This window comes from Theropithecus gelada, chromosome 12, assembly GCF_003255815.1.
Source record: "Theropithecus gelada isolate Dixy chromosome 12, Tgel_1.0, whole genome shotgun sequence".
In the NCBI taxonomy this organism is placed as follows: Eukaryota; Metazoa; Chordata; class Mammalia; order Primates; family Cercopithecidae; genus Theropithecus; species Theropithecus gelada.
Genome location: NC_037680.1, coordinates 33,939,085 through 33,966,858, shown reverse-complemented (window position 1 = coordinate 33,966,858; position 27,774 = coordinate 33,939,085). Strand labels below are relative to the sequence as shown.

General features: G+C 36.9%; 1 protein-coding gene across 4 annotated transcripts in view; it reads left to right on the top strand.

Annotated features, from left to right (window-relative positions):
• ACVR1C (activin A receptor type 1C) overlaps positions 1 to 27,774 on the top strand; it is a 93,512-nt gene that overhangs the window by 26,854 nt on the left and 38,884 nt on the right. For 3 of the 4 annotated variants that reach the window (XM_025404764.1, XM_025404763.1, XM_025404761.1), the window contains exon 2: positions 15,118 to 15,348. In XM_025404764.1, the coding sequence (XP_025260549.1) occupies positions 15,118 to 15,348 (231 nt within the window). Of the gene's footprint in view, positions 1 to 4,997; positions 5,199 to 15,117; positions 15,349 to 27,774 lie in introns of those variants that run through there. The other variant, XM_025404762.1, reaches the window with a different exon arrangement.

Here is a 27,774-nt window from a genome sequence, read left to right as displayed (position 1 = left end):
GCCTTAAATGTTGAGCTCTGAATAGCCCATAACTTGTAATAGCAGGAGCTTAATTTTTGGGTGTTCTTTTTTTTCCTTTTTTTTTTTTTTAAACATCTGTTGTGTGTTAAATGTGTTATCTAGAATATCTGTTTTTAAAATTTTCATAATAATCCTGTGAGATAGGAATTATTATCCCTACTTCATCAGTGCATGGACAGATTTAGAGAGGTGTGGTAACCTCTCAGGCTGCACAGCAGGGTTAGGGGTGACTCAGGATTAGAACTACAGATAGGCATCTTCCAAAGTGCAGGATCTTTTTTACTGCACGTTGCTGAATTCCAACAATGTTAAACTCAGACACAGCTAAAAACAAGGTTTTCGTTTGTTTCTTTACTATAGTTTTTTGTTTTGTTTTGTTTTGTTTTATATCACTATTAAAGAAGCAACAAGACTTAGACGACCTACCTTAGACTTTCCTTTTCTTCTGGCTAATATGAATTCTTTGAGACTTTTTGGAGGTCCTATAACTTCTTTCTTATGTTTCCTTACTTTTATACTTTTATGTCTTGAAATATATTTGGGCAGCTGCAAAAAAAGAAACAGGCAATTACGTTACTTAACAGTATCTTGATAGATAAAAGGAACCAGGAGAAGCCAGGTAACCTACCTTCTTTTTTTAGTTTATTTTTATTTTTATTTTTTGAGACTATCTTTTTTTATCACCCAGGCTGGAGTGCAGTGGTGCAATCTCGGCTCACTGCAACCTCTGCCTCCCAGGTTCAAGTGATTCTCGTGCCTCAGCCTCCTGAGTAACTGGGATTACAGAAGCCTGCCACCATGCCTGGCTAATTTTATATTTTTAGTAGAGACGGGGTTTCACCATGTTGGCTAGGCTGGTCTCGAACTCCTGACCTCAAGTGATCCACCCGCCTCAGCCTCCCAAAGTGCTGGAATTGCAGGTGCAAGCCACTGCACCTGGCCAGTAACCTACCTTCTGAAATAGTTATGATAATTCCTAGAAGTCTAAGAATTATATTTTAAAAAAGCATTGTGGATTTTTAAAATGTGCTCCCCATTCATCAGCTCCCTTTCCCACCCATCTTCTTTGAAGGGAGTGGTAGGTGATGCTGCCCTTTTTATGTTTGCACAGTATATGAGTTCTTCATATTATGCAGACTAAACTTTTGAGCCTCATGGTCAATGTTGGAAAGATGCTCAGCTAGGATCAGCCTTAATGAAACAAAAAGATTCTTCCAAATCACTTGTCCTCCTCTTCCCTTTTCAACTCTGAGCTTGCCACTCTATTTTTTAGCTAGATCAGCTTCTTAGGATAGTTTCCTTTTATTTCTAGATTGAGAATTATCTATTCTTTACCATATCTGATCATATATAAATATGCAGCTGTGGATTGTGGTAAAAATTTCTGACGAGTGAGCCCCTGAGAACCCTTGAGGACTTTACCTTTTCAATTTTCTTTGCTACTTTCATTCTAAACTTGAGACAGACAGTTCTGTTTTTGTATCTCTTCAATCCTGTAACTGCATAATATGACTATTAATTGTTGATTACTTACTGATTACTTTTAGTTGCTTCTGCTTAACAAGTCAGAGCTTTCTTAGCTTTTAGTTTGGAACTTAATATTTTTTGTGGTTAATTGTTTTTTTTGCATTTCATGGCATATTTCCCAAATAGATTGATTATGCCATATACTCCTTTCATCACTGAACTCTGCTCTTCTCTCATTTGGTTTCTATGTTCTCTATTTTAATAGAGTTTGAAAACACAAAACTAGATCTCACTGACTGAACAGACCTTCAAAATATGAACTCTGATTATTCATGTCAGTCTTTATCAGAATACATTATTCTCCTGAACAGTTTTCTTCCCTAACTGTGATTCTAGGGCAACAACTTGGTTTTCTGGGTATGCTGTCACTCCTGTTGCTCTTTCTGATACTGGATGGTGGCCATTGATGCCTTCTGCTTTTAGGGTTATAGAATGTTACAACTGAAAGGCACATTAGAGATCATTTAATTGAATTCTTTCTTAAACAGATCAGTTGAACACATAAGACCCAGAGGCCATATTACTAGAACTAGGATTAGAACCCCAAGTCTCTTAACTTGTTCCCTAAATGCCCTGGACTGGATTAGGGATCCTGTGGTGTTTTTTCTTTACACAGGTTCACTTCTCCATGCTACAGAGTAGCAATCCCTGCTTACCACTGCAAGATATTGCTGGAAATAGTATCCTTCAGGAGTTGATTATAATTGGTAATCATTTTCTGTAGAAACAGTGTTAAAAGTGTATGGTGTATTCTTGATCAGGAGTTAATCATCAAGTAAATCATAGACTTGACAAGCAATATATTGAACACAAGACTGTACTACTTTAGAAAATGCATACTATCTTCCAAGTTCTGTAAAATAGACCAACGTGTGCAGGCTGATCAAATACACTGTTAAGATTTGTGCTCCAGTACTGATGGAGGCATTGCCAAGTGAATTTCTGGTAGGTGAACATCTATCTAGAGTGAGTTTGTTGAGCCAGGAAAGCTCAGCAGCTCTGTTCCCTGGGCAGAGATGTGCCTTGTTAGCTAGACACCTGGTCGGCCATTATTAGCTTTCTCTGTTGCTTGGAGTGGGTGGCTATTATTATTCAGCTTTTGTTTGTTTGTTTTTGAACTCAGGCTGGAGTGTATTGGCGCCATCTCGGCTCACTGCAAGCTTCGCCTCTCGGGTTCACGCCCTTCTCCTGCCTTAGCCTCCCGAGTAGCCGGAACTACAGGCGCCCACCACCACGCCCAGCTAATTTTTTGTATTTTTAGTAGAGATGGGGTTTCACTGTGTTAGCCAGGATGGTCTCAGTCTCCTGATCTCATGATCCGCCTGCCTTGGCCTCCCAAAGTGCTGGGATTACAGGCGTGAACCACTGTGCCCGGACTATTCAGCTTTTTTCAGTTTCCAGAATATTCCATATTGAGTAAAAATAGCACTACAGAAAATTGCCCCTTCCACTTGAGACAGCATTTCCATGTGGAGTATGGCCATTCATTGTGAACACAATAGGTTGGAATAATAACAGGTTGGACACTCAGCTCCACTTTCTGATGCAGTCAACCCCTCGATTAATAATTTTTATTAGAAAAAGGCTGTTAAAGCTGGGCGGGTGACTCACTCCTGCAGTCCCAGCACTTTGGGAGGCCGAGATGGATGGATCATTTGAGGTCAGGAGTTCGAGACCAGCCTGGCCAACATGGTGGAAACCCTACCTCTACTAAAAATACAAAATTAGCGGAGCTTGGTGGTGAGCGCCTGTAATCCCAGCTACTCGGAAGGCTGAGGCAGGAGAATCACTTGAAACCAGGAGGTGGAGGTTGCAGTGAGGCGAGGTTGTGCCACTGTACTCCAGTATGGGCGACAGAGTGAGACTTCATTAAAAAAAAAAAAAAAAAAAAGACCATTAAAAGAAATAAAAGAAATGTAACATTATAAAATGCAATTATATTTATCCACATTTGAAATTTTTTAAAAGATATCCTTGAGTTTGGTAAAGTCAGACCTTAATTCTGGGATTTATGTCTTTACTTTCTTAATTGGTATTATAATGCTCTTTTTTCTTTTTTTAATGTGAGCTATTTTATTGTTTTAATAAATATTTTAATTAACAAATCATAATTGTATATATTTGTGAGGTATAATGTGTTGTTTTGATATGTATACAGTGTGAAATGATTAAATCATGTGAATTGACTTCTTTTTTGAAATGATGGTAATAGAGGATGCTTTTTTTTTTTTTTTTAGATGGAGTCTCACTGTGTTGCCCAGGCTGGAGTGCAGTGGTGCAGTATTGGCTCACTGCAAGCTCCGCCTCTTGGGTTCACGCCATTCTCCTGCCTCAGCCTCCCGAGTAGCTGGGACTACAGGCGCCCGCCACCATGCCCGGCTAATTTTCTGTATTTTTAGTAGAGATGGGGTTTCACCATGTTAGCCAGGATGGTCTGGATCTCCTGACCTCACGATCTGCCCGCTTTGGCCTCCCAAAGTGCTGGGATTACAGGCATGAGCCACCGATTTTTTTTTTTCAATGTTCTTCCTTGACAACACAAAAATTTGATGTAACCCTTGGTTGGGTCCCCAAATTATTTTTGAAATTTTACTGGTCAGTGTAATTTCCAAATCTGGTAACCACCATTATCAGGTATGATTTTATGTGAGCGTAAATATAACAGCTATAAGACCAAGAGGACCTACGTGAATATGCAAATAATTATAAAATAATAATAATAATAATTATTATTATTATTTTGAGACAGAGTCTCGCTCTGTCGCCCAGGCTGAAGTTCAGTGGCGCAATCTCGGCTCACTGCAAGCTCCGCCTACCGGGTTCACGCCATTCTCCTGCCTCAGCCTCCCGAGTAGCTGGGACTACAGGCGCCCGCCGCCATGCCCGGCTAATTTTTTGTATTTTTAGTAGGGTTTGTATTTTTAGACAGTGTTTCACCGTGTTAGCCAGGATGGTCTCGATCCCCTGACCTCGTGATCCGCCCGTCTCGGCCTCCCAAGAATATGCAAATTATAATACACATTAAGGGCTTATTAGTTTCTCATTTCTTCTTACAATTTGGAAAGACTTCACTGGCAGTATTTGGATAGGTGGAATCTTTTGGTTCAAACAAGAGATTTCTCTCAATAAATACCGGTCTAGCAAGTCCTCCCAGGCTAAAATGGTGATCTTCAAGGGTGCTGGAGAGTGGAGGGCCACTATTTCCAAATGAAAAAGCGTCATCAAATCATCACCGCATTGATTTGCTTCTAGACAAGGCATTTTATTTTAAAATTTCAGATAACAAAATCGAGAGTGTGACATTTTATGGTTATTTTAAAGACACACAGGTTTTAAAATGCTTGAGAAATGCTAATCCTGAGTGGAGGTCATTCTATAAAAAATAGCCTGCGTCCTGCCTCTGCTGCCACTAGATGGTACCCTGGTGCGCCGGGAAGCCGTCGGAGCACGTTGCGCTGCCCTCGGGCAGGTGGCTGAGCCCCACGGGAGCTGTCGTTGGGGCCGAATTCACTGCACCAAGGTCCAGCGGACAGCTAGGGCGTCCCGGCGACCCCAGGGTGCCCGTTCGCAAATTCATCAGACGAAGGGGAGGCGGAAGCCGCTGACCGCTGCTCTGGGGTAGGGCTCCGAGCTCCAACCTGCAAGTCCAGGCAAGGGGAGCTCCGCGGGGGTGGGTCGGGGTGCCAAGGTCATTGTTGGGGTGGGGAGCGGGCTGGGGACCGAGAATGGAGTTCCACTGGGGCAGTGAGTGTTACCAAACCCGTTGACAAAGTGGGGGCAGTTAGTGTCCATGCGGTGCCGCCTCGCAGCAGGAGGTATTTCCACACTGCCTGGTGGGGGAGGACTGCCGCGGTTTCCTCAGGCTGGTGGGTGCTCTCTGGACCGTCTTGGAGGACTACTGAGAGGATAGGCTGGGACTCGTCCTCCAAACGGCAGGAAGGGTGAACAGGTATGCTTCTCAAGATTCACCTCCAAGAAACCTTCCCGCCCCTGCCCCTATCTCTTACCCTCAGCACCAGCCCGATTCAGTAGTGCTTCACTTCTGTGTCCCAACGCAGCTCACAGCTCCTAGATGTGTCCCTGGCTCAGTTTACCACACTGTCCTAACATCCTTTAACCTACACGGTCAAGTTGCTTTAGTGCATACCTTTTCTGTCTCCTCTCTCCCTCCCTCACTGCCTTGACTCTTTGCCAAAGAGTTTGGCATATAGTAAAGTACTCTTTAAATAATGGTTTAAAAAATTTATCTAAAGACTTGCCAGAAAGTAATTCACTTACTAATGTCAAGGAGATTTGTATATTATCTATGATTTGGATGATCCATGTCAAAATTGCATATATATTTAAGTGTCTAAGAAACAGATCAGAAACTGGAAGAAAATATTGACTAGAAAATATCTGGATGGGAGATTTTCTAAGCTTTAAAGCAAAATAAATTGCAGAGTAAAATATTGATAGACACAGTTTGTGTCTATCATGTTATTAGGATTTTAATGAGAACATCACTATGCATATCTAGTGTGAAACTCCACAAAGTAATATTTGGAGAGGTTGTATACAGTAGTGGTTTGGGGGATTTGGGATTAAGGGTGATGTATTTTATTTTACTTCCTTCTTTATGTGTATTACCTGACTTCTTTTTGACAAGGGGTAAGTATCTTTCCGCCCCCTACCCCCCAAATAATGAAGGTAATGTGTTAGGGAAAAAGCAAATAAATATGAAAGTGGGAAAAGCTATATGTAACACATATGACAAAGGATTTCTATATATATTCTATATTTCTATTCTGTTCTATTCTATTCTATTCTATTCTATTCTATTCTATCTTTATAAAAACCTCTTTCAAACTGAGAATGAACTTTAAAATTCATCCAAGAGATAAATAGCATGGACAAAAATTTCTTCTGTACTTTGCAGTTTTCTACAATTTGTAATTCAATACATCTTTATTGAATTTTACCACACTGCCAGACCCTATTCTAAATGTTGGGGAAGTGATAGTAGATAAAACAGGAGAAAGGCCCTGCCCTCATGAAATTTTCATTCTAGTGGGGCTAATGCAATTAAAAAAGCGAATTATAGATTGTGATACGTAGCAGGAAGGATGGGGAGCAGATCCTTGAGCAAGGGTAGTCACTGAAGATTTCTCTGAGGTGGTGACATTTGAGCTAAGACCTGGAGAATGAGAAGAAAGGGGAGAGCACTACAGGTAAAGGGAACAAGATGAGTAAAGGCCATGAGGTGGGAAACTTGTTATATCACAGCTGCGAAAAGGAGACAAGTGCTCCGGAAGGCTGAGTTATGAGAGATGAGGTTGGATGAGTGGGATGAACCCAGACTATTAGCCTATCAGGTCATGATAATGATTGTGGATTTTGCTTTATTCTAAATGTAATTGGAATCCATTAAACACCAATATTCTCCAAAGCAGAAGACAGTAGATTAAGAAACCCCAACTACTGGGGAACAGTTTGATGAGGAACCATTTAGGCTGCCAGGGTAAGAAAATAACCTTTCAAACCAAGCAAGAATTGTATGTGAGGAGTGGCAGAGGAAACGTGTCCTGTGATTGGGAATACTCTTTTCTTTGACCCTTCAAATAGGGTCTGTTTTTTCCCCTACATGGCTGCAAAGTCTAAACTGGGCCAGAGGACTCCAGATAGGCTGTATCCTCCTTAAGGAAACAAAGATTAAGCCTTGGAAACACTGCTATATACCCAAGAGCAGTTATCACCAACTGCCACCCCTGCTAGCCTGTTGCCCACTCATGCCTTGACTTCCAAAGGCAGGAAGGAGAAGGCTGCCATCTTCCTATCTATGAATCCTGCATTTTCATCCTTTCAAAGGGATGTTTTAAGAGAATCCACACAAATAATTTTGTCACGAACCATTTTGATTATATTGTATCCCTTTATGGTTGATTACTAATTGTCCCACACTGGAGGAGCTTAGCAGCAAAGGTTATTAATGGTATTTCTGGAAAAAGCCTTCTTTGAAAGGTGAAACTTTCAGTTAATCACCACGCTGATAAGCAAAAATGCTAAATAGAAATTTTCCCGTTAAGTTTTAAAATTGCACTAAAAGCTTTGTGACATTGTGCCATCATACGTGTCCTTTCCATATGTATTCAAAGTTTTGAGGCAATAAGTAAATAAATAACATCATTCTAGTCAGTTTTAAGCTCTAATTGCTGTCAGCCATTGAAATATTTTTGGGAAACGTTTTCATATCTACTTAGTAGAATGTAGAGTATTCAGATTGCTGAAGTGTGGTGCTCTTTTGAGTTGCTTTTGGTCTTGCATACCGTTTCTGTGATCCTGTGGATACTAAGATTGAGGGACTCAGCAACAGTCTCTAGATGTCTCACATAACTCAGAGAGGCTATGAACATTTTCAGGCCTCCATCACTTTCCCCCCATCGCCCCCAAATTTCATGCTGATATTGGAAAGAACATTCAATTCTCGTGTAGTACATATAGTACAAGATAAACAATCTTTAACATTAATTGGAGAAGTTTTGCTGATTTAGAAACCAGTAGAATTCTCTCACCCTCTGAAACAGCAGCGTGTGAATTTGGGGGCACAGACCAATCCTGTTCACATCCCTAACCCCAGCTCTCTCTTTTCATCTATCATAGGTAATCCTTAAGTCACTTATGTTGAGAACTGTGACAGAAGTTCAGAGTAGCAGAGGACTAGAGAACTGGAGGGGTCTTTAGAAGTCTTCTAGCCTGCTTCTTGACCTCCTCATTTTACAGGTGAGGAAGATAAGATCTAGAGAGATTGGGGAACTTGTCTAAAGTCTCAGGTGGCTGGTGGTCAGGTGAGCTAAAACCTCGAGTTTCAATCAATGTTGCCTTTGGACTGAGAAAATTCCAAATGGTTAGTACGAATAATTTACAATGCTGAACTCTAACTAAATTGAGCACTACAGCTGAAAGTTTAAGCAGTTCTCCTGGACAGAATCCCTGCTGGTTTCATTCCTTCTCAGCTCTAAACCTTTAATGGGGAACGTAATTGCTACTTTGTGCAAAGTTTTTCTTTGTGATGGGTGTCTTCCCTTATTTGTGGAGTTCTGAAATTTTTGGTTGCAGCCTGAGAAGGAGTATTTCTACCAGCTGAATCTTTATTGAAAGCTCATTTGACCTAAAAGTTTGCATTTATATTGACCATATTTTATTAATGCTATTTTCATTCTTTGTTCTATTTTTCCTTACCATTAAGAAAGGCGAATGCTTTGAAATGACCACATGACAAGAAAATAAAATTTTGACAAGGAATAGAAAAGGAAGCTAGATCTTTGCCTGATTTTCTTTGACCCTGTCTGGCTTTCCTTCAGATTTACTAGTGCTAGTTTTCCTGGCTTCTTTCCTGCTGCTGTACTTTTCATATTCAGCACACTGAAAAGCTTGAATTGTTCCCTTTGTTAACTCAGAAGCCTGCAAATGATGAAAAGATTACATATTCAGCAGGTCAAATCCGAGACGGTTTTCTGAATTAAAAAAAATATTTTGCGTTTCATAGCCTGGTCTAAAACTAGAGAAACTGAATAAACTGATGTCTGGAAAAGAAGAAAGAGTTTATGTCAGATGTTTATGTTAAGCACTGGTTAATTTTAGCATATAGACCCCAAACATAGGGAACATAGTAATATGTAACCAATATATTGAAAATACTGTCTAATTCAAAGCACCTAATATTTGCCAGATAAATATTTGGCTTTCTAATAAGAATAGCACATAAATGCAGATCAACGAATTTGGTTCTTTTTTGTAGTCAGATGGTTTTTATATTTCTGGACACCAGGGTGTGCTAGCCATCACATGTAAATATGGATGAATATTTATTTTCTGGTTGGTTAGGAATGTGCACATCCTTTAGTTGATGTGGGTAACAGATGTCTTGTGGGTAACAGATGTCTTGCCTTTTAGAGACGAATTGGCAGAGTGGATAAAAGGGGATAATTAAAGGGGTAGGAGGAGACAAAAGCAAAGTACAATCTTCCTTGTGGTGAAAAATCTAATAAACCTCCTTATTATGGGTAATTGTTTTCCTTCTTCAACCTCATTTGCTGCCCCTTTCCATAGGACTCAAGTACATTGTAATGGGAAAGTATAAAATAAACATGAGACAAGACTACTGCCTGCTAACAACCAGATTTGTTCTGTCACAGAATATTGTAGTATAATTAACTCAATGAACATCAGTTTTTTTTGAAAAAGACAAAATACGAAATCATGTCTAATCACTAATGGCAACTTATATTGTAATTGGCAGCACAAAGGTTCTATGTTGAGGATGGTATATAAATATAGTTGAATTATATGTCAAATGCAGTGATATAGTGGACTGGTGCGAAATGAAATATGAGAGTCCGAGTATGTTGTATGTTACTTATTCATCTTAGGTCCTATTTAGTTTGCTGTTTGTTCGCTGTCAGTCCTATCGTACTGCCAGCTGAACTGGAATAAATGGGAACATTTAGCAGATGTTTGAAGCCATTATCATTAACAAATCCTCAATTTTGCCAGTGTTTTTCATCATGCAAGATTTAAAGTAAGCTGTCACTTTGTGTCTTAACTATATCACCTAGGTATATATTATTCTTATGATTTGTACCTTTTACTTTTAACCAAAGTAAATTTTTATAGCTTGTTAAATATTTAGTGAATATCTGCATAATTTCTTGCTAAGAACTATTATGTAATCATTTTTATAAGGAGCCAGTAGTGCTTCAAAAAGAAAGTATCAGATTATGTACTCAGAGCCTTACTTAATACAGAATTTAGATAAAGCTGTAAGGTGAGATTATTTATTTTAGATGCAAGGCACATGATACTGAATTTTATTTGACTGCATGTCCCCTCAGAAAATAGGCAGGTAGAATTCGTTTCAAAAACACCAACTGTGTTTTAAAGGCTATTAGGATAATACCGATCAGAATCCTAGTTTTCAATTGTTAATTCGTTAACAGCTTCTTTCTGCTGTATTAGAATTCTATTTTTTTCACAATTGCTAGAAATTTGTGGGGTGGGAGAATTGTTCACATACCCATTTTTTTTTATGGCACCTTTCATGAGTAAGGTGCCATTAAAAATGGTACCTTTGCTTGACTAGTCCAGAGACTGTTACATAAGTCAGTCACTTTATCTTTTTCAGCCTCATTTTGTTATATATGAAATGGAGATAGTGACAACTAACTCCCACAGTTGCAGTGGGATTATATGAGATGATGAATGCATGTGAAACTAACATATATTTAATTGTTGAGTGCTTTATGTTTGTCTTCACTCAGCAGATTCATATTCTTTAGTTGGTTGTGTCAGTTGCTAAGCTTCTCTTGGAAATAGAGCGTCCAAGGAGATTCTGATGAAATGTCTAGTGACAAATGGTTTGAGATTGTGTGTTGGAAGAGTTACTCTTTTTCCTACCTTTAGCACCTTAAAATATGAAAGTGAAGAATAACCATAGTTCAGCAATTGAGTTAACATTAAATGAGTTTTCCTATTTTGTAATTGTAGATTTCCATAAGGTGTAAATAAGTACGGTCATAAAATATTGGTGTTATGTAAGAGTTTAAGATTTTTAGACCCACTTTCCCTATGCTATTCATTTTCTATTTTCAGAGAACAACATTGAGACTCTGTAAGATTAAATGTCTTCTCCAAAGTCAATCAGCAAGTTAGTGACAGAGTGAGGGCTGGAACTTTTGTCTTTTCCTGAATTCTTTGGCTGGACCGTCACCAGATACTACCTGCTGTGTGACCATCTAGAATCTAGTCTGGGTCATTAAAAGAAGGAGAGCAGTCAAATCACTCTTGACAGAGCAGAAAGAGATGCATTTCTTTATTATGGCTTTTAAATGGTCTCTGCACCCTAGTTCATTTGGCTATTCCTTTATGGGTTACAAATGTATTTTGATTGTTTTGCTTGTTTGCATAAGGCAACTGGCTTTACCTCCTTCAGTAGTAGGAGAGATAGTCCCTAAGTCTTTATATAGTATTTCCTATGTGCCAGAGATTTGTCTAAGGGCTTTACACAGGTTAACTAATTTATGCTCCACAACAACGTTATGAGGAGATATATTATTATTAGTCCTGCCTTTCATATAAGAAAATGGAGGTACAGGAGACAAAGTAATGCCTAAGATTGCAAAGCCAGTATAATCAAATTTCTAAGATTGGAACTGGAGAATGCTAGAAAGATTTCATTGTCAGTAGAAACCTAGATGAATGGTTGCCCATGAGTTCTCTTTTTGCAAGGAAAGTGCCTTGAAACATGTTCTAAAGCACTAGATTTTATCTATATAGCTCTATAGAATCCCCATCAAGTTAGAATATATGGTTCTTCTGTATCACATAAATATTGATGACAAAGTATATTTATTAATGTTGATCACTACTGGAATAAATAGGAAAGTGAGCTGTTATGCTTGGTTCAGTGTTGATAACAAAACAGTATTTTATTTTAAGATTGTATTTCCCTTAGGATACCAGTATTAAAAATGTTTTTAGAAATGATGCTTCATCAGTTAAGAAAAATTATTGATAGAAGAGAATAATTTCTATATGATTGATATAGAATTTGTTCTTTGTTAAATATTCAGTTATATAGGAATAGTACCCATTTTTGCTCCCATATCTGTATTTGAAGTTAAGTAAAAGTTGTTATTTATGTATCAAATATTTTACAAGTGTAAAATCAACTTCCATTTGAACAATTAGCAATTTAAAACTTTAGTTTTACTGACAATGATTATATAGTAAAAATTTGCACATTTAGATAATTATGGGAGGACAATTGTGATTTAACGAAAAGTTCATAACATTAATAATATATTTATTTATTTTTGTTTTTGTTGCATTTGCTTTTGGGGTCTTAGTCATAAATGTTTTACCTAGGGAATGTTGAGAATAGTTTGTCTTTGTAGGTTTTCTTCTAGAATTTTTCTTGTTTTAGGGCTTAGAGTTAAGTCTTTAGTTCATCTTGAGTTAATTTTTGTATAATATGAGAGGAAGATCCAGTTTCTTCTACGCGTAGCTATCCACTTTTCCAAGCACCATTTATTGAATAGAGTATCCTTACCCCAGTGTGTGTTTTTGTATGCTTTGTCGGAGATCAGTTGGTTGTAAGTATGTAGCTTTATTTCTGGATTCTCTAATCTGTTTCATTGGTCTATGTGTCTACTTTTATACCAGTACCATGCCATTTTGGTTACTGTAGCCCTGTATTTATAGAATAATTTGAAGTTGGGTAATGTGATGCTTCCAGATTTGTGCTTTTTGCTTAGGATTACTTTGGCTATTCAGGCTCTTTTTTGATTCCATAAAAATTTTAGGATTTTTTTTCTAATTCTGTGAAAAATGATGTATTTTGATAGGAATTGCACTGAATCTGTAGAATGCTTTGGGCAGCATGGTCATTTTCACAATATTGATTCTTCCAATCTATGAGCATGGATGTTTTTCCATATGTTTGTGTCATCTATATCTCTGCACAAAGAAATAATAGAATAAACAGATAACCTATAGAATGGCAGAAAATATTTGCAAAGTATACATCCAAAAAAGGATGTATCCAGAATCTACAAGGAACTCAAGAGAATCAGCAAGATAAAAGCAAATAATCCCATTAAAAAGTGGGCAAATGACATGAACAAACACTTCTCAAAAGAAGACATACAAATGGCTAACAAATATATGAAAAAATGTTCAACACCTTTAATCACCAGGGAAATGCAAATTAAAATAACAGTGAGATATCAGCTTACCCCAGCCGGAATGGTCACCATTAAAAAGTCAAAAAACAATAGATGTTGGTGTGGATATGGTGAAAAGCAAATGCTTATACCCTGCTGATGGGAATTTAAATTATTACAATGTCTATGGAAAACAGTATGGAGAGTTCTCAAAGAACTAAAAATGGAACTGCCATTTGATCCAGCAATCCCACTATTGGGTTATCAAAAAGATACCTGCACATGTATGTTTATGTCAGCACAGTTCACATTGCAAAGATACAGCATCAACATAAGTGCCCATCAACCGATAAATGAATAAAAACGTGTGTATGTGTATGTGCATATATATATATGCACACATGTATATATATATGCACACACGTATATATACACACATGTATATATATACACACACACGTATATATATGGTGTGTATGTTTGTGTGTGTGTGTGTGTATATACCATAGACTACAACTCAGCCATAAAAAAGAATGAAATAATGTCTTTTGCAGCGACTTTTGATGGAAATGGAGGCCATTATCCTAAGTGAAGTAACTCAAAAGCAGAAAACAAAATACTGTATGTCCTCACTAATAAGAGGGAGCTAAGCTATGAGTATGCAAAGGCAAACAGGGAGATGTAAAGGATATTAGAGACTCAGGAGGTGGGAGAGGGTGGGAGGGAGGTTAGGAATGAAAAATTATCTATTGAGTACAATGTACACTATTCAGGTGATGGGTACACTGAAAACTGAGACTTCATTGTTATACAGTTCACCCATGTAACCCAAAACAACTTGTACTCCTCAAGCTATTGAAATTTAAAGAATTTTAAAACAGTAATACAAAGCTTATTTAGTGTTATGCTATTTAGAAACAATATATTTAAATAAAATTTGAATAAATAACTCACAACCACTAGATGCTTCATGCTGATGAATATTTTACATCAAAACATAAATAGGCACTGCTTTGGACATGTGACTTAGTGGTGACTGTGTGTGTGTGTGTGTGTAATAAGTGGAGAATGTTGGAGAGGTGTAGATAGTGAACAGATTAGTTTAACAAAGTGTAATTTTTCACAGTTGTATTGGTATCGATATTCTAAATTCTATTATTGGTGTGCCTTACTTTATGGACTGGATGTGTGAATTAAAGAAAATTACCTGAAGGTCATGGTGTCTGTTCAGATGATTCATTCTAATATATGTTCTTTAGTGAAGAGGGGAAATATAGTGGCTCACCAATGTCTTAAAGGAACTATGACAACAATTGTGTTAAAGTATCACAGAAAATAAATATAAAGTGTCACAACTATTTTTTAGAGACATAAATGTCTATGGTTAGCTTTGCGTTTAGCACATTTGCTTAAAAGTTTAAAGGAAGGAGCGCAAATGAACAGAACACACTGAATTGTTTGGTTACACAGCTGCCATAACCCCACTTTAATGTTCTGTGAGTGTTGCTGGACAGCTCCTCTTGGTTGCTGTGATACTGTTTCCTAGCATTTCCTAGGAGCTATTGATTTAGGAATGAGCTGATTGAACTTAATAAGGGGGTATTTAGAGCATGGATGGGAAAAATGCTTTAAATATAGTAGCAACTGAATAAATCACAAAAATATTAGCAATAGTAAATGATAATTGGACAGGATGTTTAGTGAAATACATGATGGAGCGGGAGTAAGAGCTTAGCATGTGTTTAGCAAGTGTTTTTATTTAAACCCCTTTTCCATTTTCATTAAGATTGAATTTATATTCTGAGGTATTATCAAGTAAAGTAGCATGATGTCTTTTGTATTTTAAATCTTTTTACCTTACTCTTTCCAGGACTGAAGTGTGTATGTCTTTTGTGTGATTCTTCAAACTTTACCTGCCAAACAGAAGGAGCATGTTGGGCATCAGTCATGCTAACCAATGGAAAAGAACAGGTGATCAAATCCTGTGTCTCCCTTCCAGAACTGAATGCTCAAGTCTTCTGTCATAGTTCCAACAATGTTACCAAAACCGAATGCTGCTTCACAGATTTTTGCAACAACATAACACTGCACCTTCCAACAGGTAAGGGGTTTATCTTTCTTCATTCCAAATTTAATTTTACTCTTGGAAAACTATAAGAAATGGTAGGAATCAAACTGTCTTATGTTTCTTTAAATAAGAAAATCTGTTTTACAGTTCTGTTTTTGATTTTGGCTGGTAAAATTCTCTAGAGTCTACTGAGGTTGAGTTTTTAAAAAATTGCACATCATTGTCAAAACATTGACAACAATGTAACAATTTTGAGGAAATTTGTCCACATGATGTATTTTTGAAATGATTAATGGACCTAAAGTCAAATGTAAATTTTTTTGGATTTTTAAAAAAGAAATTGAGATCGCTTCTCGGCCTTTTGGCTGAGATCACGTGTAAAAGACATTGAGAAATATACTGAGAAGAAAAAGAGCATAACTAAAAATAGCAGATTGCCAACTTTTCTGGGGACAGAATCTTTTTTTCAGGGGCATCCTCTGCATATCTTCTCCATCTACCCACATTCAAGTAAGAGCACACCTCAGAGAGATAGAGGCAGAGTGGAATTTGACCTTTCATCATTGTTCAGATATTTTTCTGCCTTTCGTCCAATTATACAGTGCTTTACCCCAATTTATAAGATGCTAAAAATCCTGATCTGGCCCTTTATCAGTAACTGGGATCTGAAACTTTGGGAGACATTAAGGGGCATGTAATTCTGGCTTTAAAACTAGTTTACGATGTGAAAATAATCCTGCTATTGAACTTCTTTAATATTTTTAATATAACAATAATTTAATGATTATCAATATAGATGTATCTATACAGAGATACATATACTTCCTTACAAATTAACATTTTAAGGCAATGTTATCCAAGCTCAGGTGTTCATATGTCATCATATCAGTATACCACTAATGTACTTTTTACCTATTTTTAAAATAAGCTAACCGCCTTTTAATTGAAAAACATTTATTGTGTAAAATATAGTATCACTATCACAAATTTAAAAACTTGCCCTAAATAGAAGATAACTATGTAAACAAACAAAAAATGCTCCTGCATTTCAGTTAGGTATTTGCATTTTCTCCTTTTTAAAACAGAGAAGACAGAAGAATAAGACATATTAGCAGGAAATGAGACTTTTTGTTACAAAATCCAAAAAAACTAAGAGAATAAGAGAAGGAATCATAATATGACTCAGTGTTATTTAATATCATGTTTGTTTGCCATCCCAATTCATCTCAGAAAAACTCTTAAAGTAATTCCACGTACCACCACTAGTACTTATCCCAATCCTTGGAAACACTGTTGTAAGCCATTATCATGTATATTGCAACCTCAAAAGTTATACTTGGCATATTTCATCCCTGAACGCTACTTGCAGTCATGGATTTTAGACCATATTTATTCTTTCTATCTCAGATTCCATAGACTTCCTTGCTTTGGTAGTGATCTGGGATCTATTATGGGCACTTGTTTCCTTACGTTTTATCTCCCAGTTTATCTGTGCACCAGAGACACCCTAAAGTGAAGGTTCCTTATGTTTGATGGTCTTCTCCATAGCCAAATACAAAGGATTTTAGGGGTAAAAAAGAGTCTCCTCATTAGCTGTGGCAGTGACTTGTAATATGTCTTGCCAATAGTGAATGATCCTCAAGACTATATTCTTTAACTACAATAAAAGGTATTAGAGGGCAAGATGTCTCATATGCAATTGGGCAAATCAAACGTACTCAATGCAGCTAGAATGCAGGTCCTTCCCAACCTAACTGTAAGCACTGCCAAAGTACTGACAGGTCTATATGTTCTACCTTTAAGTTAATCAGTAACCAGTCTTTCTTTTTCAAAAATCAACTTTATTAAGGTCTAATTTAGGCATAATAAAATGCCCATGTTTTATTATTTATTTATTTATTCATTTACAAAAAATAGTTTCTTTATCGAGAATGTGTGTGATGAACAGTGGGAGGACAGTGGGTGATTAGATCTGGGTAATTAGTATATTCATCATCTCAAACCTTTATCATTTAAAATGCACAGATTTTAACTATATAGTTTGATGAGTTTAGACACATACATATGCCCTTGTAACCACCACCACATCTCCATTACCTCAAAATGTTCTCAGTCCCACTTCCACCAGGGCTAGACCACTGATCTATTTTCTGTCATTGTAGATTGGATTTATTTTTCCTAGAGTTTCCCATGAAAGGAGTCATTATAAAACTTTTTTTTGAGGGGGGAGGAATTGGCTTTCTTCAGTCAGAATAATGTTTTTGAGATTCATTCATGTTGCTGAGTTTATCAGTAGTTTACTCCTTTTATTGCTGAATAATGTCCCACTCTACATATATATTACAATTTTAAAAAATCCATTCATCCATTGATGTGCATTCAGGTGGTTTCCATGTGGAGGCTATTATTCGCAAAGCTGTTATGAGCATTCACGTACAAGTCTTTGGATATGTGCTTTTATTTCTCTTTGAAAATACCTAAGGGTGGAACTGCAGGGTCACACGATAAGTATATGTTTAACTTTATAGTCTCCCAAATAGTTTTCAGACTGCTTATAATATTTTATATCTCTAACAGAAATGTGTGATAGTTTCAGTTAGTACGTATTGTTGCCAACACTTGGTATAATCAGTCTTTAATTTTAGTTATTCAAGGGTTTTGTGTTGGTATTTTATTGTGGTTTTAATTTGCATTTCCCAATAATTAATAATGTTAAATTATTTTTTCATGTGCATATTAGTCATCATTTATGTATCTTCCTCTGTGTAGTGTCTATTTGAGTGTTTATTAAAAATTGAGTTTTTTTGGCCATGTGTGGTGGCTCATGCCTGTAATCCCAGCACTTTGGGAGGCCAAGGCGAGCAGATCACAAGGTCTGGAGATCGAGACCATCCTGGCTAACACAGTGAAACCCCGTCTCTACTAAAAATACAAAAAAAAAAAAAAAAAAAGAAAAAAAAATTAGCTGGGTGTGGTGGCAGGCGCCTGTAGTCCCAGCTACTCGGAAGGCTGAGGCAGGAGAATGGCGTGAACCTGGGAGGCGGGGGTTTTTTTTTTAATCTTTTTCTGGTTGAATTGGAAGAGTTCTTTATATATTCTGAATACCAGTCCTTTATCACATAGATAAATTGTGACTATTTTCTTCCATTCTGTGGTTTGCCAGTTTGTTTTCTTGAAGCTATTTTTTACAGAGCACAAGGCTGAAATTTTGATGAAGTCTGATTTATTTTTTTTAAATAATTATGATAGTTTACTAGTTTCATGTCCTGAGTTTTTGTCTACCCAAAATTCATATATATTTTTATGTTTTCTTCCAGAAGTTTTAATATTTTAGTTTTTACAATTAGTTTCAATTTTTACATTCAGTTTCAACTTAATTTGTGTTATTATGTGAGGTTAAGGTGGAATTTTATTTTTTCCATATGGATTTGAAGTTGTTCTAGCATCATTTATTGAAAGTCTATGCTTTACTCATTGAGTGATGGTTGCACTTTGGTTGAAAATAAAGTTACTTTATATATGTGGGTATATTTCTGGCCTCTTTCTTCTGTTCAATTGTTCTATATGCCTTATAGTATCACCAAACTGTTTTGATTATTGTAGTTTTATAGTAAGTATTGAAATCAGGTTTTGTGAATTCTCCAACTTTGTTTTTCCAGATTAATTTGCCTATTATCCTTTGCATTTTTATCTAAATTTTAGAATCCACTTGACAATTTCTACAAGAATACCTGCTGAGATTTTGATTAAACTGAGTTGAATATATAGATTAATTTGCAGAAAATAATCATGTTCACAATATTGAACTTTTAATCCATGAACCTAGTATTTTTTTTTTCTTCACCTATTTAGTTCTCTGGTTACTCTTAGCAGTGCTTTGTAGTTATCAGAGAACAGGTCTTATAAATATTTTGTTGACTTTATCTCTAGTGCATGTTTTTGATGCTATTGTGAATGGTATTTTAAATATCTCAATTTCTAAATGTTAACTGCTAGTATATGATAATAAAATTAATTTTCCTTTTATCTTATTTATGATTTCCTGAAAGCTTGTGAAAATAACTTATAGACTTGGTGTGGTGGCTCACACCTGTAGTCCCAGCACTTTGGGAGGCTGAGGCGGGCAGATCACTTGAGGTTGGAAGTGTGAGACCAGCCTGGCCAACATGGCGAAACTCCATCTCTACTAAAAATTAGCCAGGCGTGGTGGCACATGACTGTAGTCCCAGCTACTTGGGAAGCTGAGGCGGGAGAATCACTGGAACCCAGGAGGCAGAGGTTGCAGTGAGCCGAGGTCGTGCCACACTGCTCTCCAGTCTGGGTGACAGAGTGAGACACTGTTAAAAAAAAAATAAGGAAGGAAAGAAAGAGAGAGAGAGACAGAGAGAGAGAGAGAAGGAAAGAAAGAAAAGAAAGAAAGAAAGAAAGAAAAAGAAAGGAAGGAAAAGAACTTATATTAGTTCTAGTAGCTTTTTTTTTTTCTAGATTCTTTGGCATTTTCTGCATACATAATCATCTTATCAATGAATATAGACCATTTTATATCTTCTGTTCGGATATATAGAAGATACAGAATTTTATTTCTTTTCCTTGAGTTTTTGAACTGAATGGGACTGCCAATATAATGATGAATAGGAGTGGTGAGAGTGAAGATCTTTGCCTTTTTCCTGATTCTAGGAGGAGAGCATTCGATCTTTTACCCTTAAGTATGTTGTTAACTGTGGGCTTTTTGTAGATTCCTATTATCAATTGAGGGAATTTACTTGTATTCCTAGTTTGGTGAAAGTTTCTCTTTAAAATCATGAATGGATATTACATTTTTAAAAAGTAGCTTCATGAGTTTATTGAGATTATCGTGTGATTTTTCTTCTTTAGTCTGTTCATATGATGGATTGCATTAATTGGTTTTCAAATGTTATCTATAATAGGGAAGATATGTGTTGTCTGGCCACTAATTAATGTCTACGAGAAATGCCATGTAACATTTAATTGAATTTAAGCTTCTTTTTAATTAAAAAAAATTTTAAGACAGTGTCTTGCTCCATGACTCACTGCAGCGTTGAACTCCTGGGCTCGAGTGATCTTTCTACCTTAGCCTCTTGAGTAGGTGGGACTACAGGTAATGCCACCACACCTGGCTCATTTCAAAACAAAAAATTTTTTTTGAGATGGGGTCCTACACTGTTGCCCAGGCTTATCTTAAACTCATGGCCTTAAGCAATCTGCTGCTTCAGCCTCCCGAAGTGCTGGGATTAGAGGTATGAGCCACTGTACCTGGCCAGATGCAAACCTTTTTATTTGAAAAAGTTGGGGACTTTCAGGCTGAGTACTAGATGATGAAGCTAGTGCCAACAGCTCCACTATTTCTGTGTCATCAGTGAGTGTGATTGACATCTCCCCCTCTGCATGTAGGGATTTGTCAATTTCGAAGTGATCACAAAACAGGAAATATAGAAATGTACTCTGAAAAGTAGACAGTGATATTTCTACAGTACTTGATAGTCTGCATCATGTCCATGTGCAGTAGAAGAAAGGTCAGGAGGTGACCAGAAGAGGTTGGACAAAATCTCGGACTTCCCTTTACAGTTTCACCTGAAAGCCAAGTGGATTCTTGCCTCTCTGACTCTTTCATCAGTCACCCCACATGGTGGGGTCATTTCTAAGGGTAGCTGACTTGATGTAAGTGCAGTAACTCAGTCTCATGCTTCAGCTGGTCCTCTCTTCTGTACTTAGATCCTATTTGTTATGGTGGGGACTTTGCTTTATTTTTTTGTGTGTGTGACAAAATTTTTCTCCTGACTAGAGCTCATGACTCCCCTCCCCTCTTCCTTTAGTAGGTGTGTATCCTTACAGTGGTTTCTGTCTGTGAGGCCCCTAATCCGTCCCCCTCAGTTCTCACAATTCCTTCCTGATTTCGTGTAATTTCGGCCTCCTGTCTCTATTCAACATGTCTCTTAAACCCTTTTTTCATATTTTCTAATTTTTGTATCTTTGATGATTTCAGTATCTATAGTCTCTGTGGGTTTGGTTCTGCTGTTTTTGGTTCTGCTGTTTTTGGTTCTGCTGTTTTGGTGACTTCTTTCCTTGTGTTTTTTAATGATTTATTTTATTGCGAGCTCATGGTCTTGGGAAACCTTATCTGGAGGAAAGTTTTGAAGCCTGTATTTAAAATTTGTTCCTCCAGAGAAGATTTATATTAGCTTCTGCCAGCTGTTTTGGGGGGTGTTACCAACCCAAAACCATTCAGTGTTTTGATTAGGTTTTTTGGGGCAATGTAATGGAGTGAATTCTGACTCTAAGCCTCCCTGTAAGGGATACGTACTTGTAGTGAGGAAATCTCAGATTTTTTTTCTTTTGTCTTTTTTCTGCTGTACCCAAAGTCAGACTTGAGACACACAAGCATATACCCTATCTCTCTCTGTAGAACTTTTTGTTTTGTTGTTTTGTTTTGTTTTCATGGCAGTGCCATTCTTAGTTGTCTGATTTATGCAAGAATCACTGATCTGACCTTTTACTGTTTCAGGAACCATGCTTTATTTCCCAGCCTCGTGATAACAATGTGGTAAACTAAGCACTTCACCACCAAGAGCTGGCAGATGCCTCCAGGGTCAAGGCAGCCACAGTGCTCAATCCCCTTTCTGGATTTGTACTTTATTCTTGGCTGTCGAGCAATTCATTTATTTTTGCACCAGCTTTATCATAAAATAGAAAAAAATTATTGATATTTTATTCAGCATTTTTATGTGTACTGTAGCAAGAAGGGTTTCTGTGGACATCTAAAGTGTAACTTGGCAAAAATGGAAATTCTAAGATAGTTTATTTTTGAAATGATGCTGGCATAATTATCTATCCATCTGGAAGAAAACAAGACTGTACCACAGTGTCATACCATATACAAAAATAAATTACAGCTTGATTAAATATCTAATTGTGAAATATAAAACAATTTAAATGTCAGAGAAAAATTTAGAAAAAAAGATTTTTTATGACTTTATAGTATGGAAGCTGTTCTTAAATAAGACAGGAAACCCAGCTGCTATAAAAGGAGAAGAAAGATATAATTGACTTGATGAAAACTAAAATAAAAATGAATGACAAAAGATAACATAAATAAAACCAGAAAACAATTTAAATATTGGGTGGAAATGTAGAAATATTTGTAGTATATATGACTGGAAAAAGATAACTATTTAAAAGATAAAGAGGGCGTGTGTGTGTGTGTGTGTGTGTGTGTCTGTGTCTGTGTATGTGTTAATTGCAAGATGGGTTGGGGAAAGAGAGAGGGTACATGAGAGAGACTGAGAAAGGGAAAATGCTAAATGAACAAAAAATGAGAGGGCATAAACAAATTTTACAGAGGAGAAAATCTAAATGGTCAAATACCGAAAAGATGTTTAACCTCACTATTAGCTGGGATTCCATTTTTCCCACCTATTAGATGGGCAAAAGTTAAAAAAATGTTGTATCAGCCAGAACATTTTTAAATGAAAGTATCCAAAACTTAGATAATAATATCTTAATAAGGAAATTCAGTGGCTCACATGGCAATAAATCTGGAAGTAGTCAGGGTCTATTGTTTGTTAATAAAGAGGCTTGACAATGTCACCAGCCTACTTCCATATTTCAGTACTTCCGACAACCAAGCATACAAGGATGCGAGGCAGTATGAATAAGGACAGCAGAAAAGAGCATATACCAGAAACCGACGATGGCGTCATATATTGGAATTAACAGACAAAAATTATGTCTGTTTTCCAAATGTAAAGAAACAAAAGGCAAACTTGAAAATATTTTTAGAGAATAGGAAGCCATTAAAAAGTGAACTGGCAGATTTAAAGAAGCACAGAAGAAAACTCTTAAAAATAGAAAATACAATAACTCATTTACCAAACTTTGGGATGGGTTTAAGAACAGTTAGCATAAGAATGATTGAGGAGAGAAATAGGGGTCTTAAATACAGGTCAGAAGAAATAATTTTGTATGCAGTACACGGAGAATAGAAATGGAATGTATAGAAGAGAGGATGACAAACAGAGGAAAGTGAAAGAAGAGCTAACACATGCTTTCACATAGGAGTCCAAAAGAGAGGGGAGAGAAAATGGGGCAAAAGCGGTACCTGCAAAGATAACAGCTCAAACATTTCCAGCATGGAGAACACAGGTCCCCAACCCCAAGAAAGTCAATGAATATCAATAGGACAAATAAAAAGACTTCCAAAGCTTAACACATTATAGTAAAACTACAGAACACCAAAGACAAAGGGAATTCCTAAAAGTTGACAGAGGAAAAAAGTTAATTAGAGCAGAATTTAATTTAATGTTCATCAGTTTAATTGAATATAATGTTAAGTTCTATTTAACATTAAATTTAACATTAAATTCAGTTAAACTCAATTTAACATTAAATTCGAGTAAATAGATTAACATTAAATTCAGCTCCTTTGAATTGTCTTAATTAAATTCAATTAAATTGAATTAAATGTTAATCAATGAACATTTATTAACATGTTAACCCAGGTAGAATTAACATTGTCTTCTCAATAGCAAGAAGTGAAAAGAGAAACAGTGCAATTATATATGCAATATTTTGAAAGAAAATAGCTAGTAACAGAATTCTATATCCAGCAAAAATATCTTTAAAGAAGGAGGGTAAGGAAGAGGCCCTTGTAAAGTAACAGAAATAGAGTGAGTTTGCTATTAGTGACACCTTGATAAAGGAAATTCTGAAGGATGTACTTCAGGCAGAAAGAAAGTAACACCAAAGTTCTGACACGCAAGGAGGAACGAAAAGCAAAGAAAGTGAGAATATGTGACTAATTCTCAAGAATATTATTGACAATAACAGCAATAATCAGGGCTTTAAAAATATTAATATAAACCATTCAGTGTAATAATGGCATACTGGATATGTCAGGAGAGGGGCCAATGGAGTTAAAATGTTCTAAAGACCTTATTCTGTCTAGGAGAAGGGTAAAAGATATTTTTAAGCATTAATGCTTTAAAATGTGCCTGTTGTCATTTCTATGTTACTTTTAAAAGAATAGAACGTGAGTATATTCTTTCTAGTCTTCGGTAGGGAAAAATGGAATAATAAAAACAATCCAAAAAGTGTCAAGAGGTCTGGGCACGGTGGCTCATGCCTGTAATCCCAATGCTTTGAGAGGCCGAGGTGGGAGTATTGCTTGAGCCCAAGAGTTTGAGATCAGCCTGGGCAACATGGCAAGACCCTGTTTCTACAAAAAAAAATTTTTTAAAGTAGTCAGGCGTGGTGGCGTGTGCCTGTGGTCCCAGCTACTTGAGAAGCTGAGGCAGGAAGCTTGCTTGAGCCCGGAGGTCAAGGATGCAGTAAGCCATGCTCCCACCATTGCACTCCAACCTGGGTGCCACTGCACTGCAGCCTGGGCAGGAGCATGAGACCCTATCTCCAAAACAAAAACAAAAACAAAACAAAACAAACTGACAGAAAAACCAAAAGAAGTCAAGAAAAGAGAAAAGGAAGCACACAGAAGATGTGACAAAGAGAGAGCACCCAAATATGTCAGTAATAATTAAATGTAAATAGTTTAATGTAGACTCAGCATTCCAGTTAAAAAACAATGATTATCAAAGGGTGGAAAACAAATTCAATTAAATGTTTAAAATACGTATCTAAAATGAAAGTTTACAGAAATGTTGAAATTATTGTGATGGTAAATATATACTATACATATATTAAACAAACAAAAGTGTTAGTTTACTTAAATTAATAGAAGACAAAACAGAATGTAATGCAAAAAAATTACTAGAGTTTAAAAATGTCACTTTTTCACAGCTGAAGTTTCAGTTTACCAGGGATTTTTAAAGAAAGCTAAATTTCTATGTACTTAAGAATGAAGTCTCAAAAATAAAGAAAATATTTACAGATCTATAAGGATAAATAGAAAAGTCCACAATCTCAGAGGGAGATTTCAACATAACCACTGTCTTGGTAATTGATATTACAGTAGATTTTTTTTAAATTAGGAGAATATACAGAGTTGAAACAATATGATTTATGAACAACCTACTTTTTCAAAAATTATAATTTACTGAACCCGAACAGTCCTGTGACATTAAAGAACTTGAATCATTTATAAAATGGGCAGTAATATATGTATTTTCATTAAGAAAATTTCAAAGCCCAGAAGGCTCTACCAGAAAGTTGTGCTAAACTTCAAGGAACAGGTAATTCTTACACAAACTCTTCCAAAGCAAAGACAAGGAGGAATCTCATTTTATGCATAAATTTGATATCAAAACCAAACGAAGTATAGAAAAGGAAAAGTACAAGCCATTCTCATTCATGAACGTGTATGAAAGCATCCTAACTTTGACCTGGAACCATATAGGAAATGAGACTCTGGGAGCCATAGTTCAAGTTTACCCGAGTTAACAAGAAAATGATCAAGCACAATGATAGACCTATTTTTTAAGGCAAAGAAATTATTATTCCAGGCCGGGCATGGTGGCTCATGCCTGTAATCCCAGCACTTTGGGAGGCTGAGGCGGGTGGAATCCAAGGTCAAAAGATGGAGACCAGACTGGCCAACATGGTGAAATCCCGTCTCTACTAAAAATACAAAAATTAGCAGGGCATGGTGGTGCATGCCTGTATTCCCAGCTACTAAGGAGGCTGAGTCAGGAGAATTGCTTGAACCCGGGAGGTGGAGGTTGCAGTGAGCCAAGATTGAGCCATTGCACTCCAACCTGGCCACAGAGTGAGACTCCGTCTCAAAAAAAAAAAAAAAAAGGAAATAATTATTCCTCAAGCCAACATAATGGTTGTCCTGGGGGAAGGGATAAGGTTGTGATCCTGTGGGAGTTTCTCAGAATGGGGGTGCCAGTGTTGAGCAGAGAGGGGATTTACATGGACATTTATAATTATTTGTTATATTCTACCTATATATTGTACATAATTTTCTGTATATTCATTATATTTCACAACAAAAGAAGAATAAAACATCAAGTTTCAAAGTAATGTGTGAGTATAGGTAAATCTATGGAAGGTTACACATTCTGTTAATATCCAGAGTAGGTTTTGGAGACAGCTGACAGGCAAAGGACGTTCTTTAACTCTTCCCTTATCAATTTGTATAGTGTCTGGCTTGTTTTGTTGCACATATATTATTTTTCTAATAAAAAAACCTAATGAGTCAAAAGTTAATATGACCATAAATAAGTGTATCCAAGACATCTGGTTTTCTTCCATACCCATTTCACAGGAGAACTTAGACTTTTTAGCTGGTTATGTGGCTGTCTCCCTAACATAATATTTTCAGCTACTCTTGCAGCTAAATGTGGTAATGTAACTAAGCTCTGGCTAATTAGATAAATGGCAGTGTTTTGGAGGACTTTGGAGAAGACTCATTAAAACAGCACTGGTGGCCAGACATAATGTTTCACACCTGTAATCCTAGCACTTTGGGAAGCCCAGGCAGGAGGATCTGTTTAGCCTAGGAGTTCAAGACCAGCCTTGGCCAGATGGTGAAACTGCATCTCTACAAAAAATAAAGGAATTAGGCTGGGTGCAGTGGCTCAAGCCTGTAATCCCAGCATTTTGGGAGGCCAAGGTGGGTGGATCACCTGAGGTCAGGAGTTTGAGACCAGCCTGGCCAACACGGTGAAACCCTGTCTCTACTAAAAATACAAAAATTTGCTGGGCGTGGTGGCACATGCCTATAATCCCAGCTACTCACTAAGGAGGCTGAGACAGGAGAATCGCTTGAACCCGGGAGGCGGAGGTTGCTGTAAGGCGAGATCACACCATAGCTATCCAGCCTAGGTGACAAGGGCAAAACTCCTTAAAAAAAAAAAAAAAAAAAAAAGAACTAGCTGGGTATAGCACACCTGTAGTCCCAGCTACTTGGGAGGCTGAGGCAGGAGGATCCTTCAAGCCCAGAAGACCAAGGCTGCAGTGAGCTATGATTGCACCAATACACTCTAGACTGGGTGATAGAGCAAGACCCTGTCTCTTAAAAAATTAAATAAAAAAAACAAAACAGAATTGGCATATGAGTATACCACCATCATCATGCTGCCTGGATGCAAAGGTTGGAGTTATAGCAGTTATAGCAGCTGCCTTGGATCATGAGGATGATGGTTTCACTGTAGGACAACAACAAGGGAACTGACAGGGGCCTGACTGAAAACTTTATAAAACCATCCTGCTACTATTGGACTACCCATCTTCAGATCTCTTTCCCATGAGGGAGAAAAACAATTGATGTATTTGGTTTCCTCTGTTATTTGTAGTTAAATTCAATTCTAACTAACATAAAAGCAGCAAAGCAAGTCATCCAGAGAGGCAGCAAAGCAAGCCTACCTGCCCATAGAAGGTAGAATTTTTGTTTGTAGATCAAATAAAACCTGTCTATGAGATAGGCCCGTAGACAGGTTTTATTTGATCTACACAGTTTCTGGGAAAGAAAATTGAATTTGTTTA